Source organism: Elephantulus edwardii, unplaced genomic scaffold (genome assembly GCF_000299155.1).
Source record: "Elephantulus edwardii isolate Elephantulus edwardi_28Jun2011 unplaced genomic scaffold, EleEdw1.0 scaffold00216, whole genome shotgun sequence".
NCBI lineage: Eukaryota > Metazoa > Chordata > Mammalia > Macroscelidea > Macroscelididae > Elephantulus > Elephantulus edwardii.
In genome coordinates this window covers 4,222,902-4,236,420 of record NW_006399966.1, presented here as the reverse complement: position 1 = coordinate 4,236,420, position 13,519 = coordinate 4,222,902, and the positions used below count along the sequence as shown (strand labels likewise).

The 13,519-nt window shown below is 53.8% G+C and overlaps 1 protein-coding gene across 1 annotated transcript in view; it reads right to left on the bottom strand.

Moving 5' to 3' along the window:
- Nucleotides 1–2,336: 2,336 nt before the first annotated feature.
- UBTF (upstream binding transcription factor, RNA polymerase I) overlaps nt 2,337–13,519 on the bottom strand; it is a 13,666-nt gene continuing 2,483 nt past the window's right edge. The window contains exons 2-21 of the mRNA XM_006897845.1: nt 12,638–12,762; nt 10,999–11,174; nt 10,464–10,547; nt 10,219–10,374; nt 7,914–7,978; nt 7,531–7,651; nt 7,066–7,176; nt 6,600–6,733; nt 6,329–6,470; nt 6,018–6,059; nt 5,775–5,888; nt 5,524–5,679; nt 5,018–5,173; nt 4,802–4,912; nt 4,316–4,404; nt 4,035–4,224; nt 3,088–3,135; nt 2,924–2,995; nt 2,692–2,835; nt 2,337–2,598 (exon numbers count right to left, since the gene is read on the bottom strand). Coding sequence (XP_006897907.1) covers nt 2,479–2,598; nt 2,692–2,835; nt 2,924–2,995; nt 3,088–3,135; nt 4,035–4,224; nt 4,316–4,404; nt 4,802–4,912; nt 5,018–5,173; nt 5,524–5,679; nt 5,775–5,888; nt 6,018–6,059; nt 6,329–6,470; nt 6,600–6,733; nt 7,066–7,176; nt 7,531–7,651; nt 7,914–7,978; nt 10,219–10,374; nt 10,464–10,547; nt 10,999–11,174; nt 12,638–12,695 — 2,289 coding nt within the window. The 5' untranslated portion in view covers nt 12,696–12,762 and the 3' untranslated portion in view covers nt 2,337–2,478. The remainder of the gene's footprint in view (nt 2,599–2,691; nt 2,836–2,923; nt 2,996–3,087; nt 3,136–4,034; nt 4,225–4,315; nt 4,405–4,801; nt 4,913–5,017; nt 5,174–5,523; nt 5,680–5,774; nt 5,889–6,017; nt 6,060–6,328; nt 6,471–6,599; nt 6,734–7,065; nt 7,177–7,530; nt 7,652–7,913; nt 7,979–10,218; nt 10,375–10,463; nt 10,548–10,998; nt 11,175–12,637; nt 12,763–13,519) is intronic.

Genomic DNA, 13,519 nt, shown 5'->3' with positions numbered 1-13,519 from the left:
CCCCCCGCCACAATCCCCCTGAGTTTCATGTATTTGTTCTCCAACTCCTCAGAATCCTTAGTGTTTGATGAAACCCAGGATAAATACTGGATACAGTGCATGGGCTTAAGGTAGGCTGGTACAGGGTCTTCTAGGAAGAAGAGTTAAGCCACAGGGAAGGGAATAAATGGTTCTGAAGACTACAAACCAGTTGGCTCCAACGGTCTTTCCACATCTAATCTGTTGGTCACATTCTCCCCCCCACACTCTCACCCTAGTGACCAGACAGCAGCCAAACATTTGTTTTTCACTTTATTATACAAAAAAAGGGAAAACAAAACTTCCACAGTTGGCCTTAAGCTTCGGCAGACACCTCTAAGCCACTCCCTCCCACCTCCCAAGATACAAATTCAAATTGTGGTTGTTGTTGAAGCCTACAAAACACGTCTTTAAATATTAGAAAAAAAAGGGGGGGAGGAAGACCCTCCCACCCCAGCCATCCCATCCCAGTGCCAAAATGCACTCAGAGTGACCTCTTACAGCACCAACACCCCCAACCCCACGGCCCTGTTTGTACTGTAAGAATTTTTCCATTTTTAAAACAGGAGGGGGGGGGGAGTGCCCTGTTCAAAGCTGTTTTTAAATGAAAACACATTCCACTAAAGCACAACAGCACAGGGACATTCAATCAGGGAAATTAGGTTCCTCGCAGGGACTTGCAGGAAGAAATAAGATTCTACAAATCTCTGTACCTGATTCAAGGATCAGGACAAAAGGGAGTGGGGAGTTACCCTCCCTAAGTGCCCCAGCCCCAGCCCACATTCTGAGGTGAAGCAGATTGTCTCTGGCTACCCTAGAGAGAACTAACCGGCCACCGCAGGAAGCCCTCACCTTTCCTACTCCCCAGGCCCCCACTTTCCTCCACTCCTTGGCTTTCATTCAGAAGAGAGAAAAGCCCCAATTAAATAGGTTGCCAACAATTTTTTTTTAAAAAAGTAAAAATTTAGTTCAAACAAAATTCAGTTGAAATAGAAAAATTCAGTTGAGACATGGTGACTTGGCTTATTAAAATTCAAGGAATCGGGGTACAGAAAACTTTTTGAGAAGGCCAGGAAAAGGTGGAGGACAGCTGCAGAAGCTTTTGCAGACGTCCTCCCCGGCTGTGAGTTGGGGGTATGGGGGCAGACCTGAGAAATCAAAAGGGGGTAGGGGGCTCTGGAGGTTACGGGGAAGGCAAGAGGGATGTGTAAATTCAGAGCTTCCAGCACATTCCTGAAATCCAGGTTCTGAGCCTTGGGTGGCCAGGCAGATCTTCAGATGTGTTAGGGAGGCCTCTTCAACCAAAGACTTGCTTTAGGTTTTAAATGTCTGCCTGCCTACCCTTGGCCAGGAGGGCAGAATCCAGCAACATCTCAGGCTCACACAGCACTGGCAAAGGGAAAACCGAGAAGGAAGCACCAGAGTGGCTTGAGTACACCCTCCAAAGTTGAACCAGAGACGAGGCAAAGCAGAAGATATAGAGAAAGGGATGGCCTGGCCTTGTTCTCACCAGGATCAGTGTCTCCCTGACCCTCAATGTCACCAACACTTTTTCCAGATTCACCAACAAAGACTGAGGTGGGCTCTAGGACAGACCCCCTTCTCTCTCACACACATCCATCCACACACATCCACTCACACAAACATCCACAGGTGCACCCATGCTATATACAGGCCACGCATACAAACACACTCTTCCACACGCATCAAGACCGTTAAAAAAAGTCCCAAACCTACCCCCTAAACCCTCCCTCTCCCAAAAATGACAACAGAGACGGCAGCCGGAATCGGTAGGAAACGTCTCGTTGACAGCTCAGAGCTTAAAAAAAAAATATATATACACATATATAAAAAACACTTCTGCCCCTTCCCCCTCCCCCATGAGCGGGTTCAGGCAGCTCCTTCCTGCAGGGGCAGGGGGGAGAAATGGGAGGGGCAATGCCTGTTTTCTCAAAGGCACCTGCCCACCCCTCCCCACAGATTCCCTGCCTCCAGTTCCAATGTGGGGGGCCTGGGCAGCAAGGCTCTGAGAAAGAAGGGGTCCTTCCCCAGCTTCCACCTGCCCCGCCTTGGGTGGGCTGCAGGAGTGGAGGGCCTCACTGAACTCTTTGGGACCCCCACCCCTGCTCCCTGGTCCATTGTCCATGCTGGAACCGCCAAGTGCAGCGGGCTCTGCAGGGGGGTGGGCCGCTGTCCAGTGCTGGCTCAGTCTGATGGTTGGCTGCTCTCCCTGGAAGCCCAGGCTGATATCTCTGAGGCCACAGAGTCCTGGCCTGGCTCCTCCAGACCCCCTCCCCCCAGAAATTTTTTTTTTTTTAAAATAAAGAAGAAAAAGTGGGGGAGGCCAGGGGCAGGGGATAAACATGGGGGAGAAACAAAGGTGGTCAGTTGGGGAGGGGCGCCCCTGGGCTTTCACGAGGCTTATCCTCTCCCTCGCAGCCCCAGGGTGTGGTTCAGGCCTCAGTTGGAGTCAGAGTCCGAGGAGTCCCCAGAGGAAGAGGAGCTCGAACTACTGCCCTCAGACTCATTGTCTTCATCCTCATCATCATCCTCGTCATCATCCTCATCCTCCTCCTCATTCTGGAAGTAGGAGGGGAGCAAGGAACACACCATTACCAGGCAGCCCCCTTGCAAGCCCCAGCCCGGGCCCCACCTTCATCCTGCCTGACCCACCTCATCCCCGTCCTCGCTCTCATCCTCGCTGCTGGACTCGGAGGAGTCCCCACCATCTTCAGAGGAATCTCCATTCTCGTCATCCTCCTCTTCTTCATCTTCATCATCATCATCTTCCTCCTCGTCGTCGTCATCCTCTGACTCCTGAGAGGGACACAGGTGATGTGTGCTCTCTGCCGAGCCACTGAGGGCCTCCAGGACCCCCCACCCTGGGCCTGGGATGGGTCCTTACCGACTTGGACTGCAAGGTAGTCCGGCTGGACTTGGGGTTGGGGCCTCGCAGTTTGGTCATGCTCTTCCGCTTCTATGGTGGGAGCAGAGAGAGGGGCCAGCCATGAGTGCTGGCCCGAACCCCACACTATAGGGACTCCCCATCACCACCTTTCCCTGACTTACATTGGAGATGTACTCTTTATATGCTGCACGGTCCTGGGGGGACAGGCTCTGGAGAGACAGGAGGGCAGTGAGGGTTTAGACCACCCCAAATATTACTAAGCACTTTACATGCCTTCACTAGTAACTACCCAGTAGCCAATCATCCCTATCTTATAGATAAGAAAAGGAAGGTTCAGAAACCTTAAATGACTTGCCCACATCACACAGCTAAGAAGATACTGGGGATGTGAACCAGCTGTGGTGTGCTCCAGAGCGCAGCCTCTAAAACTGCGGCTTTATATTGCACCCACTGAGTTAAGACTCCCACCCCCTTCCTCTAACCATCTTTATCAGAGGCACTCACATCATGGGCCTCTACAGAGGCCTTGGGACCAGCCTGAGTAAGCCTTGGGCTGAGGTGTCCTGAAATCCTCCCATTGCTCTACTTAAATCTAGGTTCCAGAGAGAGGGGTCCCTATGATAACGTCTATAGACTGGCATCACGCCTTCGCTGACAATCAAAGCCTTGAACCACTGATGAATTTGAGGCTCATCAACTTTCTAGAACCCCTAACCCCACTAGCTCCCTGGAGGCTTGACTGGCTGCCAACAGAAGTGGGGAAATCACAGATCACTCCTCACACTGCACAGGCCGGACTGCTCAGTTGAAGCTTAGGCCTGGCCAGAGTTTCTAAGAGATCGCCTAGTCTTAGCTAGACAGAATGAAAGGCAGTAGGATTTACTTTATGACTGCATACAAGTTACTTAACCTGTAAGTTAAGTACACACATTCTCTTCCTTACACATCAAGACCACTTTTTAAAAGTCCCCAACTTACCCCCTAAACCCCTGCTTCTCTTTGAGAGGTTTCTTTAAAAAAGTAGACTGCTTGGGCACTGGATTAAAATCATGAAAGCAAACTAATAAGCATCATACTTTCTTCTTTTCCAGGCACCCTGTCCTCTTACCTTGACCCAGAGGTCCAGGTGCACCTTGTACTGCTTCTGCTGCTCCTCTGCCAGCTTCTTGTAATGCTCCTTCTGGCTCTGGGAGATGCGCTGCCAGCGGCTACCAATCTCCACCATACGCTCCTTCAGCGGCAAGTGATTCAGCTCCCCATTGGACAGCAGCTCCTGGGAGAACTTCTGGTAACCATTCCTGGGAGGTGGGGACGGTGCAGGGAGAGTCAGGATCCCAGCCAAGGAGCCTCCAGCCTCGTGCCTCCTAGCCCTACCCTCTGGGCACTCACATGGGAGGCTTCTTGGGTTCTCCCTGGAACTTCATCTTTTTGGAAGAATTTGCAGCAGCTGGAGGGGCCCGCATCTCACTCAGCTCTCTCTGTGGGGAACCAGAAAGGTCATGCTGATCCTTCATCCTCAGAAAATATTCCTACTCTTGCCCCAAGCCACCAGTGCCTTGTGTCAAGAAAGAGAAACTGAGGCAGACATAGTGAGCAACTCCTATCCACTCACACACGGGCCAGGAGCTGCAGTTTAAAAGGGTTTTCACGCCTGGGCTGTCTCTGCAGCGATTATTTTAGAGCCAAGTGTCCTGTCTCCCATCTTACAGGTAAGCGACTGATGCTCAGATAAGGAACTTCAGAGACATGCTCGGAGTTGCACAATCAAGGTTGGCGCTTCCAGCGTAGGCTGAGCACTGCTCATCAGTAAGAGCTCAGGTTTAAGTGGAGGGCATAGCCCAGTCCCATGACATCCCAGTTCAATCCCTCTCCCACCTCGTATCTCTTTTGGTCTTCAGCCGCCTTCTTAATCCACATCAGTTTCTCCTTCTTCTCCATGTTGTTCCAGGTCATCTCCATAGCCTTCAATGCCTTCACTCGGTCATTCTGAGGACAGACAAGGATGTCAGCTGGGGGAAAGGTCACCTGGGATCAGAGAAGGCTGGGGCAGGCAGTCTGCAGGAAAACAAGCCCTCTCCCACTCCCTGCCACCTTGAAGCGGGCCAGATAGTCGCCGATAACGCTCTGCTGCCAGATCTCCTCTGCCCTCTTAGGTGACTCAGGCAGCTTGCCCCGCTCCTCGCGCTCCCCGCCTGGCTTCCTTTCCGACTGGGCCTTCAGGGCTGCCTCTCTAGCTTTGTACTTGGCCTGTAGAGGGATGGCACAGGGTGTCGGCTTACCAGTCACCTCCAGGGGGCGTGCGTTACACATCCAGCAGCTGAAGGCTCTACCAGCTAGAGGGGTGGGGCAGGCAGAGGCCTAGGCCAGTGCAGATGTTTCCCTCCACAATGCAGCTCAGACCCACCCAATGTCCCTGCTCCCCAGGGAGCCACTAGCCTCAGCTGACAGCTCCAACCCCTGCCATCTGAGCCCATGTACACGTGCAGCCCAAAGGGGCAGGGATGAGGAAATGCCGTTAGTCCCCTAGGGAAGAAGTGGCTTTCCCAGCAGCCTCTCTGGGGGTGCTGGTGCCCAGGGCTCCCTGAGGCAAGCCTGACCTTCTTCTTTTCTGACAGGTCATTCCACATGCGGGCCAGCAGGCGGGTCAGCTCGCTCTCAGAGAGTTCAGGCCGTTCTTCCTGGAGCTGCCGCCGCTTCTCCTCAGAAAAGATGAACATGGCTGACACAGGCCGCTTGGGTTTCTCTGAGCCACCCTGTTGATGTGCAGAGAAGGTGGGGTCTATAAGATACAACAAAGAGCAGCCCTACCTTTTCCTGTCCCTCCTGCTCAGGTCTGCCCCCTGCCCACCTTGCCACCTTCCTGGGAGGGCTTCTTGGAGGCCGGGCTAGTGGCTTGCTTCTTGTTGATGTTCAACATCTTCTCCTCCCCCAGCACCCGCTGCTGCTCCTCTTCGGGCAAACTCTGGGCAGGGGAGAAAGGTGCTGCATGGGACTGCCTGTCTGGCTCCCAGCCCCATGCGGCCCCTTGTCTCCACAGTTGTCCTGGAGACTGGATCTATCCCCACAACTGCCTGGGTGGAAGAACACTCACCTCTAGAAAACGGAGCAGCTCCACTTCGTAATCTTTCTTTTTCTAAGAAGGTGAAGGGAGTGTGTGAGTCAATCTGAGGGCAGACTCAGTGGAGACCCCTCAGAATCCTCCTGAGCTTTGAGGTAGCCTGTCTCTCTTCATAAGTAAAACGAAGGCTGAGGTTGTTTCCTCAGCAGCCCAGAGGCTTAACCTAGCTCCAAGTTCAAAGCAGGGCCCAAGACCAACGACTGACCCAGCTGAAAGAAGATCTCTTGCTTCATATTCCGAAGGCAGAGCCCAGTAGCCTCCAGGGACTCCCCACTACTGCTCACCTGGTCACACTTCTTGTGGTAGGCATCCTTCTCCTTCTGAGAGAGCAGTTTCCACTGCTGGCTGCATAGCACCATGCGCTCCGTGCTGGGCACATCTTTCATGTTGGCCATGAGCTCTGCACAGTACAGCGAGTAGCTGTTCCTAAGGAGGAAAGGGGGCGAAGCAGCCCAGTGAACACCAGGGCCATCTTCTTCCAAAATTGTGGGCCAAGATCCTGCACCAGCCAGACTCCCTAGCTGCCCCCTCCACCCCACCCATGGTGATGCTCACGGAGGTGGCTTGGTGGGTCGCCCATCAAATTTGTCTTTAAGCTGGCGTTCAGCCTTGGTGAGGGTGGACTTGGTGATGCCCTCCTCACTGATGTTCAGCTCAGGGTGCTTCTGGATGTAGTCTCGCATAATCTCCTGCAGAGTGAGGTGGGAGGGATGGAGGGCAACCAGGTGCGGGGTTAGCCGGGGGCAAGGGAAGGGGGAGAGCCGCTGGGGAAGGGAGGCAGGGAGCAAAGCTGGGGGTGGCCACATGTTGGCCGTGTCACATGAGACATGAAGCCCTGCCCTGCCCTAGCCTGAGATCTTATTGGGGGTGGGGAAGGGAAGGATAAGAGGTGAGGGGCCCAGAAGGCCCCTCCCTCAGTGGAGGGTTGGGGTGACTGCCTCCCGCAGAGTGCGGTGGCCAGGAGTCAGAGGGTGGAGGCTCGTGAAGAGCCGGACGGGGAGGAGCACAGCGGAAGCCTAACCTCGTACTCCTTCCGCTGCTCCAGGGCCTTATGAATCCATTTCAGCCTCTTTTTGTCCGAGAGCTGAGACCACTGCTTCCCCAGGGAGTCCTTCACCTCCTTCGTAGTGGCCTGCAAACCAAAAGCCGTCAGACACGCACAGGCAGCCAGGGGCAGGGGAGGGGGGTAGGGGGCACAGAGGCCCCCGCCCCCTCAGGCCACCGGAGGTCACTTCAGTGTCCCCCACAGGCCAGGAGGGGAAGGCAGAGGCGGGGATCCCGCCTGGGTGCAAGGGACAGGCTCATGCACGCACTCACGCACACAAGCACTCGCACGCCAGCTGGCCCGGGCCCTGTCCATGCATCCCACCCCTGGGGAGGGGTCTCCTCTCCTGCTCCCCTGCACCGTGCCCAGCCGACCTGGCGCGGCTCCCCCCCTTGCCACCACCATGTAACCTCCACTTCCACCCCTTGGCTGGAAACTCACATCTGGCCGCACTTTGAGGTACACCTTCTTCTCATGGGTATACCACAGCTGCTGGGGGGTTTTGGGCTTCTCAGGGATGTCCGACTTCTTGGCATTCTGGATTAGGTCAGGGTGATCCTCCCTAGCCAGTGCATGAGGAGCAATAAGTGGGGACCAGGCTGGGCATGCCAGGACAGACCCAAGCCAGCAGCCACCCACCAAGGCTCCTGGTCTTGCCAAATGAGGCTCAGTGGGACACGGTGCCTGTCTGTTCTGTCCCAGAGCATGATGCATTGGGGTCCACATGGGACCAGTCCAGCCTCACTGATGGCAGACTTGAGGCTCTGGCTAGGGTTAGCCTGTCCTACTAAACCCAGTGAGGACGCTGGAATCCACTGCCTTACCTGAATCGGGCCAGGTTTCGCTCGAACTCCTGTTTCTCCCTCTGGAAATCCTGAATATATTTCATCTAGGGGAAGGAGGGGACCAGGTCATCCAGGACCCAAGGCCTACCTCACCCTGAGCTACTAAGACCACCCGAGTCACCCACACTAGCTGTTTACATCAGTGACAGGAAGGAATGGAGGACAGCAAGAACAGACCCATGGCAGTAGCCTGGGGGGCTGCAGGGCTTCCCAGACACAGAATCATATTCCCTCCTTTTAAGGAGGCCTGGAAAAAGAGTATCATCCAGGCACACAATGCGCAGCAGCAGGGATGGGACATAAGCTCACCCTGGCTCTTTTCCTGGGCATTGGTCACATGATGGCCTTGCCCCATCACTCCCTCTTCCCCCTTTCTCTCCTCTGCTCACAATTTGTAGAGTTAACAGCCAACAATGGCCCCAAGGGCAGGCTGAGCCTTGATTTTATGATTGTGGGTGGGGGACTCAGGGAGCACTGTTACAACACAAATGCTAGCTAATCATGTACCCCTTGAATTTGGAATTTCTCTCCATTCATAGCCTTTGGGTCCATGGCTGCACCATTCCCTCCTGGTTCTACCATCAGCAGCCCTTTTCCTCCCCCAGCCACTGCTCCTTCTGAGCCTTGGACCCCTTCCTCCTACTCTGGCTGTTCCTCCAGGCTGCTGGCTGGCTGCGTGCATCCTCCCTCCTCTAGTCCATTTGTTCTCCTGATCCAGCTCTCTTCCACCACCCTGCCCCTCTCATTGCCCTCCCTTGAGTCTCTCCTAGTATCGTTCCTTCCACCTCTATGCACTCCTCCTCCAGACCTGGCTCACTCCCTTCCTCCCCATCTTTGTCTCATCTCATTCAATGTCTATCTTCTTTCCTGTTCTTCTAGAATCATTGAGTCAGCAACAGAAGGGTCATAGGATACAGTTATGAAGCCCAAACACTGTCTCTTAAGAGAAGAGACACATACAAGACAAAGAGGGACAGGTCCATGTTCCCCTGGTTTCTTGCACAAAACCTCAGAACCCAGCCTCCTCTCTACACAATGGTCAACCCTCAGATAAAACTATTTCTGTAGCTCAAAGGTGCCACACAGATCTTGTTCACACTCCCTATCTGATATGAATCAGTCCTAAAGAAGCAACTTACCGAAGGCCACACACAGCAATTCAGCAGGAGTTGAAGCAACAGGCCCAAGTCTCATAGCTCCTAGACCCCGTCCACTCTATCACGTCGCTTTTTCTGTCCTTCCTGGTTCTCAGACCCTTTGCCTCTCTGCATCTCCCTCCCATCCCGTCAATGTTTGGGTGTCAATGTCAGTTCTCCCACCATCACCACTAAAGAGGTCAAAAACAGCTCCAGCAATTCATACTCTTGCCTGGCTTGGGTAATGCTCACAGGGTTTTAAACCCACCATGCTGGCTTGCCGCCTTTTTCGGACACTCAACTAAAGATGTATGATCCTACTTTTAGGGTACTGACCCCAGGTGAAGGGTTCACAGCAAAGGATTCACCTGATGAACGCATGTGTCTAACCTGGACACCTCTCATGTAAATGTACCTGTGTCTCCTATGGCGCCATCAACACCTCTCTCCCCAGATCATTCTCATTGCTTCTTCCCCTTCTCCCTGTATCCACAGTGTCCTCTGTGTGGTTCCTCCACTGTTTTATTATCTGAGTTCTATGTGTCTACCCCTCCCTAGGAAGCCAGGACCACCTCTACCCAAGGGTAATGCTTCCCCAACAATCTCGGGCACCTCTCCAGGAGACTCAGGAAGACATGAATGCCCAATGAGAAGATACACCAAGCATGCATACTCGGCAGTGGGATGAGCACTGGGTAGGGAATGGTAAGCCAATCAGCAGTTCTGTGACGTGGGGTACTTAACCTTCCTGTATGTCAATTCTTTGCCCAGAAAATCAGTATACCTATACGAGGCTACCCACTCCCAAGGGAATCTTTATGAGGATGCAAGGATAAGAGTATGAGAAGGAAAAAGAGGCACTGAGGGGCATGTTCAATGATGCAGACAAGTGTGGGAGAAGAGCCGCAGGAGAACGGAGCACTGGGGATTGTCCAAGCCCTGTCCAGTCTGAACTCCTGAACTCTCTGCAGGAGGACCTGAACCTGAGCATGTGTGAACCTAGGGGTGATCAGGTGTGGCTGCCCAAACCACTCTGCTGACTCACTTGTGTTCCTGGTGCCAAGTCCCAAGTCTAAGGCCCATTGCCCTCTCCCTACCAGAAACCCCCCATTTTCCCCCACCTTTCCTTTAGTCCTCCCTCCCCCCACCTTCTTCTTCTCCGGAAGTTCCTTGTATTTCTTAGACAGAATCTTGGTCAGATCCAGGTTGCTCATCTCAGGGTGGAGTTTGGCATACTTAGCCCGCTTCTCCATGAAGAAGCGGAAGTAAGGGGTCAGGGGCTTCTTTGGGAAGTCTGGGTGTTTCTGGAAAAAGAACAAGGACATGATGAGGATCAGATAAGGTCACTCTGTAGACCATTCTCCCCTTTGTGCTTCCCCTCCTTGAAACTCACCTTGAGTTTTTTGCCTTTATAAGGATTTTTAACATGTTCCTGAGCATCGAGGATCAATTCTGTCAACGTGCGGAACTTCCTCACCTGAAAGGAAGGGGTGGAAGGAGTTCAGAAGTGCACGACTCCTATTTTCTAGCGTGCCCCCACCCTGCTCCACTCGACTGAGTGTATCAGAGGAGGGGAGAGGTCAACAGCCACACAAATCCTACCGCTCCTGAAACCCAGGTAGTCAGTACACACAAGACAGTGGCAATGTTGTCTTCAGTGACAGCCCAGGAAATGCAAGCTCCAAGATGCTAAGTATTCAATGCCACACGGCCAGAAGGTGGCAGAATTGAGTCTCAGGCCCATGCCGCCAAGTGTTGATACCCCCAAAAACTGTACCAACGCAGGGAGAGCAGACAGATGACCCCGGAGTTCCTCGCCTGATCTCTATCCTCATTTATAGCCTTCTGCTTCATCTCCTTCAGCAGCAGGTGGAGGTAGAGGGTCATGTATGCATATGTACTCAAGTGCCAGGAGAGGTGTCAGTTACCTCGTTCGAAATCTCCACCCATTTGAGCTTGCACATGTCTCCAGAAAAGTCTTTAAAAGCTACTTTTTCCCAGTCCATGTGTGACTCAGTGGTTTTGAACTTGGAACTGTCATTGGATGGAAGGTTATTCTTCATGCATTCCAGCAAAGTCAGCATATCTTCCTGGGACCAGCGGTCTATTGGAAAAAGTAAGAGAGAGACTATCACATTTGGCTCATGCAAACCCCTACATCTATCTGTTCCCATCTTTGAGTGCGCAAACCCTTCCTTGCTGAGTACCCCAGTTCCTGGTCATGTCCCACTGACGGCAAGGACAAGACTTAGCCTGTGCTGAATTAAGGCAAGGATGGTTCCTACTCAGGGAGAGACTGTAGGACAAGTAATGTCACAACTGGAAAACTACACTGGAATCCAGGTTGAAAACTTCTTTCAAAGTGATTACAGTTTCTAACATGCCAGACTACCAGAGAGCAACAATTTAATGCGAGGGAGAGGAAGGACATGTAGCTGGAATGATCTGAGCTTGACCACAGAAAAGCAACTAACTTATCATAGAAAGGAGGGAAGCAGGGATAACCCATTTAACTATGTTGCCAAGTTCAATTCCAAGTTCTGGGTGGATACACTTAGCCTGCAAAGACTGAGAAAGAGGTGTTGGCTGTAAGGAAATGTTTCTCTGACCAGCACAGCTAAAAACTAGTATTAGAAAGAAGGATATGCCATCATTTTTCTTCCCTCCCAGTTCTTCAAGGCAAACTCAAAATTTTCAGCAAGTACAAGAATGAGATGAAGATGGAAAACACACAGGGCAACTCTGAGGCAGGGTGGACTGCTAGGTAAAACCTCTCAGGACCCTGCTCCAGCAACAATCTCCAGAATTCTGAGATGTCTTCTCAATTTAACCCCCATTCCCAAGAAGCAAAAAGGGAATCTAGACTAGCCACTTTCAGCCATGAAATGCAACCCCTGTAAAGGCTCTGGCCCCTGGGGGATGGCTGCGACCCTGAGAGAGAGGGAGCAGGGAGAACAGCTGTCCAAGGACAGGAGTCAAAGAGTTCTTACTTTTCCTTTGCATCTGGTAACTTGGGCAAGGGTTTCCCAGTGCAGGTCACATGGACCCATAATCCTCTCTCCACCCCCACAGGCATTACCAGATGCTCTGCTTCATCCTAACCACCCCCCAACTGGAACTCTACTGAGGAGGCAGAGTCTAGTCATGTATGGATCTCCAGGGCCTGGAAGCTCTCTCCAAAATCCTTATTATCTTCAACAAAAACATTCCCACACACACCCTGGGTTTCTCCAAGCTCCTCCCTAATCCTTCCTCCCATTCCAGGACACTGGGCAGGGACACACTCCAGGCTGGCAGGGCCCCTCAGAGGAGAGAAATGCGCAGACTCCTCCCCTTGCGATGTGGTGGAAGGGAAGTGTGAGGAATACAGTATGTAGGTTTGAGACCAGATAATTAGAACTTTGCCAAAACATTTTGGAAAGGGTCCTTGGCCCTCATAGAAAGCCCTCACTCAGTTGAGAAACCACAGTGGAAAACACTTTATAATAAAAAGGGAGTGGCCCTTCCAGACAACCATGTGGAACGAGAGGCTTTAGGTTACGGAGTACTGGGGATGGAAACTCCTACCTTGGCCTTTGGGGGCGGCCATTTCCAGGTCTGTGGGGCAATCGGCTTCTCCGTTCATTCTCCAGCCGTCCAGCCACGTCCTCGGTCGTGCTGGCGGGGCAAGCGGAGGTCAAAGCCACCTCACCCTGAAGAAGAGATACCAGTCCTCATTCAGACAGGCTGAGCGATAAAGGGGCTTCCAATATGCTAAGTCTCCTCTCTTATAGCAGGGAAATGCAATTCCACACTTGCAGAGAGGCCCTGCCCAAATCCTAGCAGTCTTAGTGGGTCGGTGGGTGTGAGAGTACCTAAGGGACCCAGCAGTTCTCCCACCTCCTCCCCCAGGCTCTGCAGCTGGCTCCGCGGCGTGCGCCCTCAGCTGCCCACGCGAGACACTGCTCCCGGCTCCCGCGTGCAGCGCGCGCCCGCCCTCCTCCCCCCACCCCGACAGAAAAAAAATCTCCTCCTCCGTCTGCCCGCCCCGGGGAGGCCCCAGGCTGAAGGGCGGGGGAGGAGGAAGGGCGGGTAAAGGGCGCGCGCGGCCGCGGAAGCGGGCACGCGCCCCAGTCCCCCCCTCGCCGGTTCCCCCCGCCTCCGCAACCCGGCGGGGACCCGGACGCAGCGCAGCCGCCGCCAGCCCCGGAGCGCAGCGGCCGCACCGCCCCCGGGGACCGGATCCGGATTCTGTTCTCCCCCTCCTGGGCTCCCGCCGCCGTCCCCGCCCGCCAGGCCAGGGGAGCAGCCGGAGAGAAGCGGCCTAGCCGGCCCCCGTCCCCGATCCACCCACCCAGGCCAGAGGCGCCGCCACCGCCCAGCCACCCGACGCGCACGGAGGAACCCGGCGCAGAGGCGCGACCGCGGCGGGAACCGCCGCCTCCTCCCCCGAGCCTGCGGCCCAGCCCC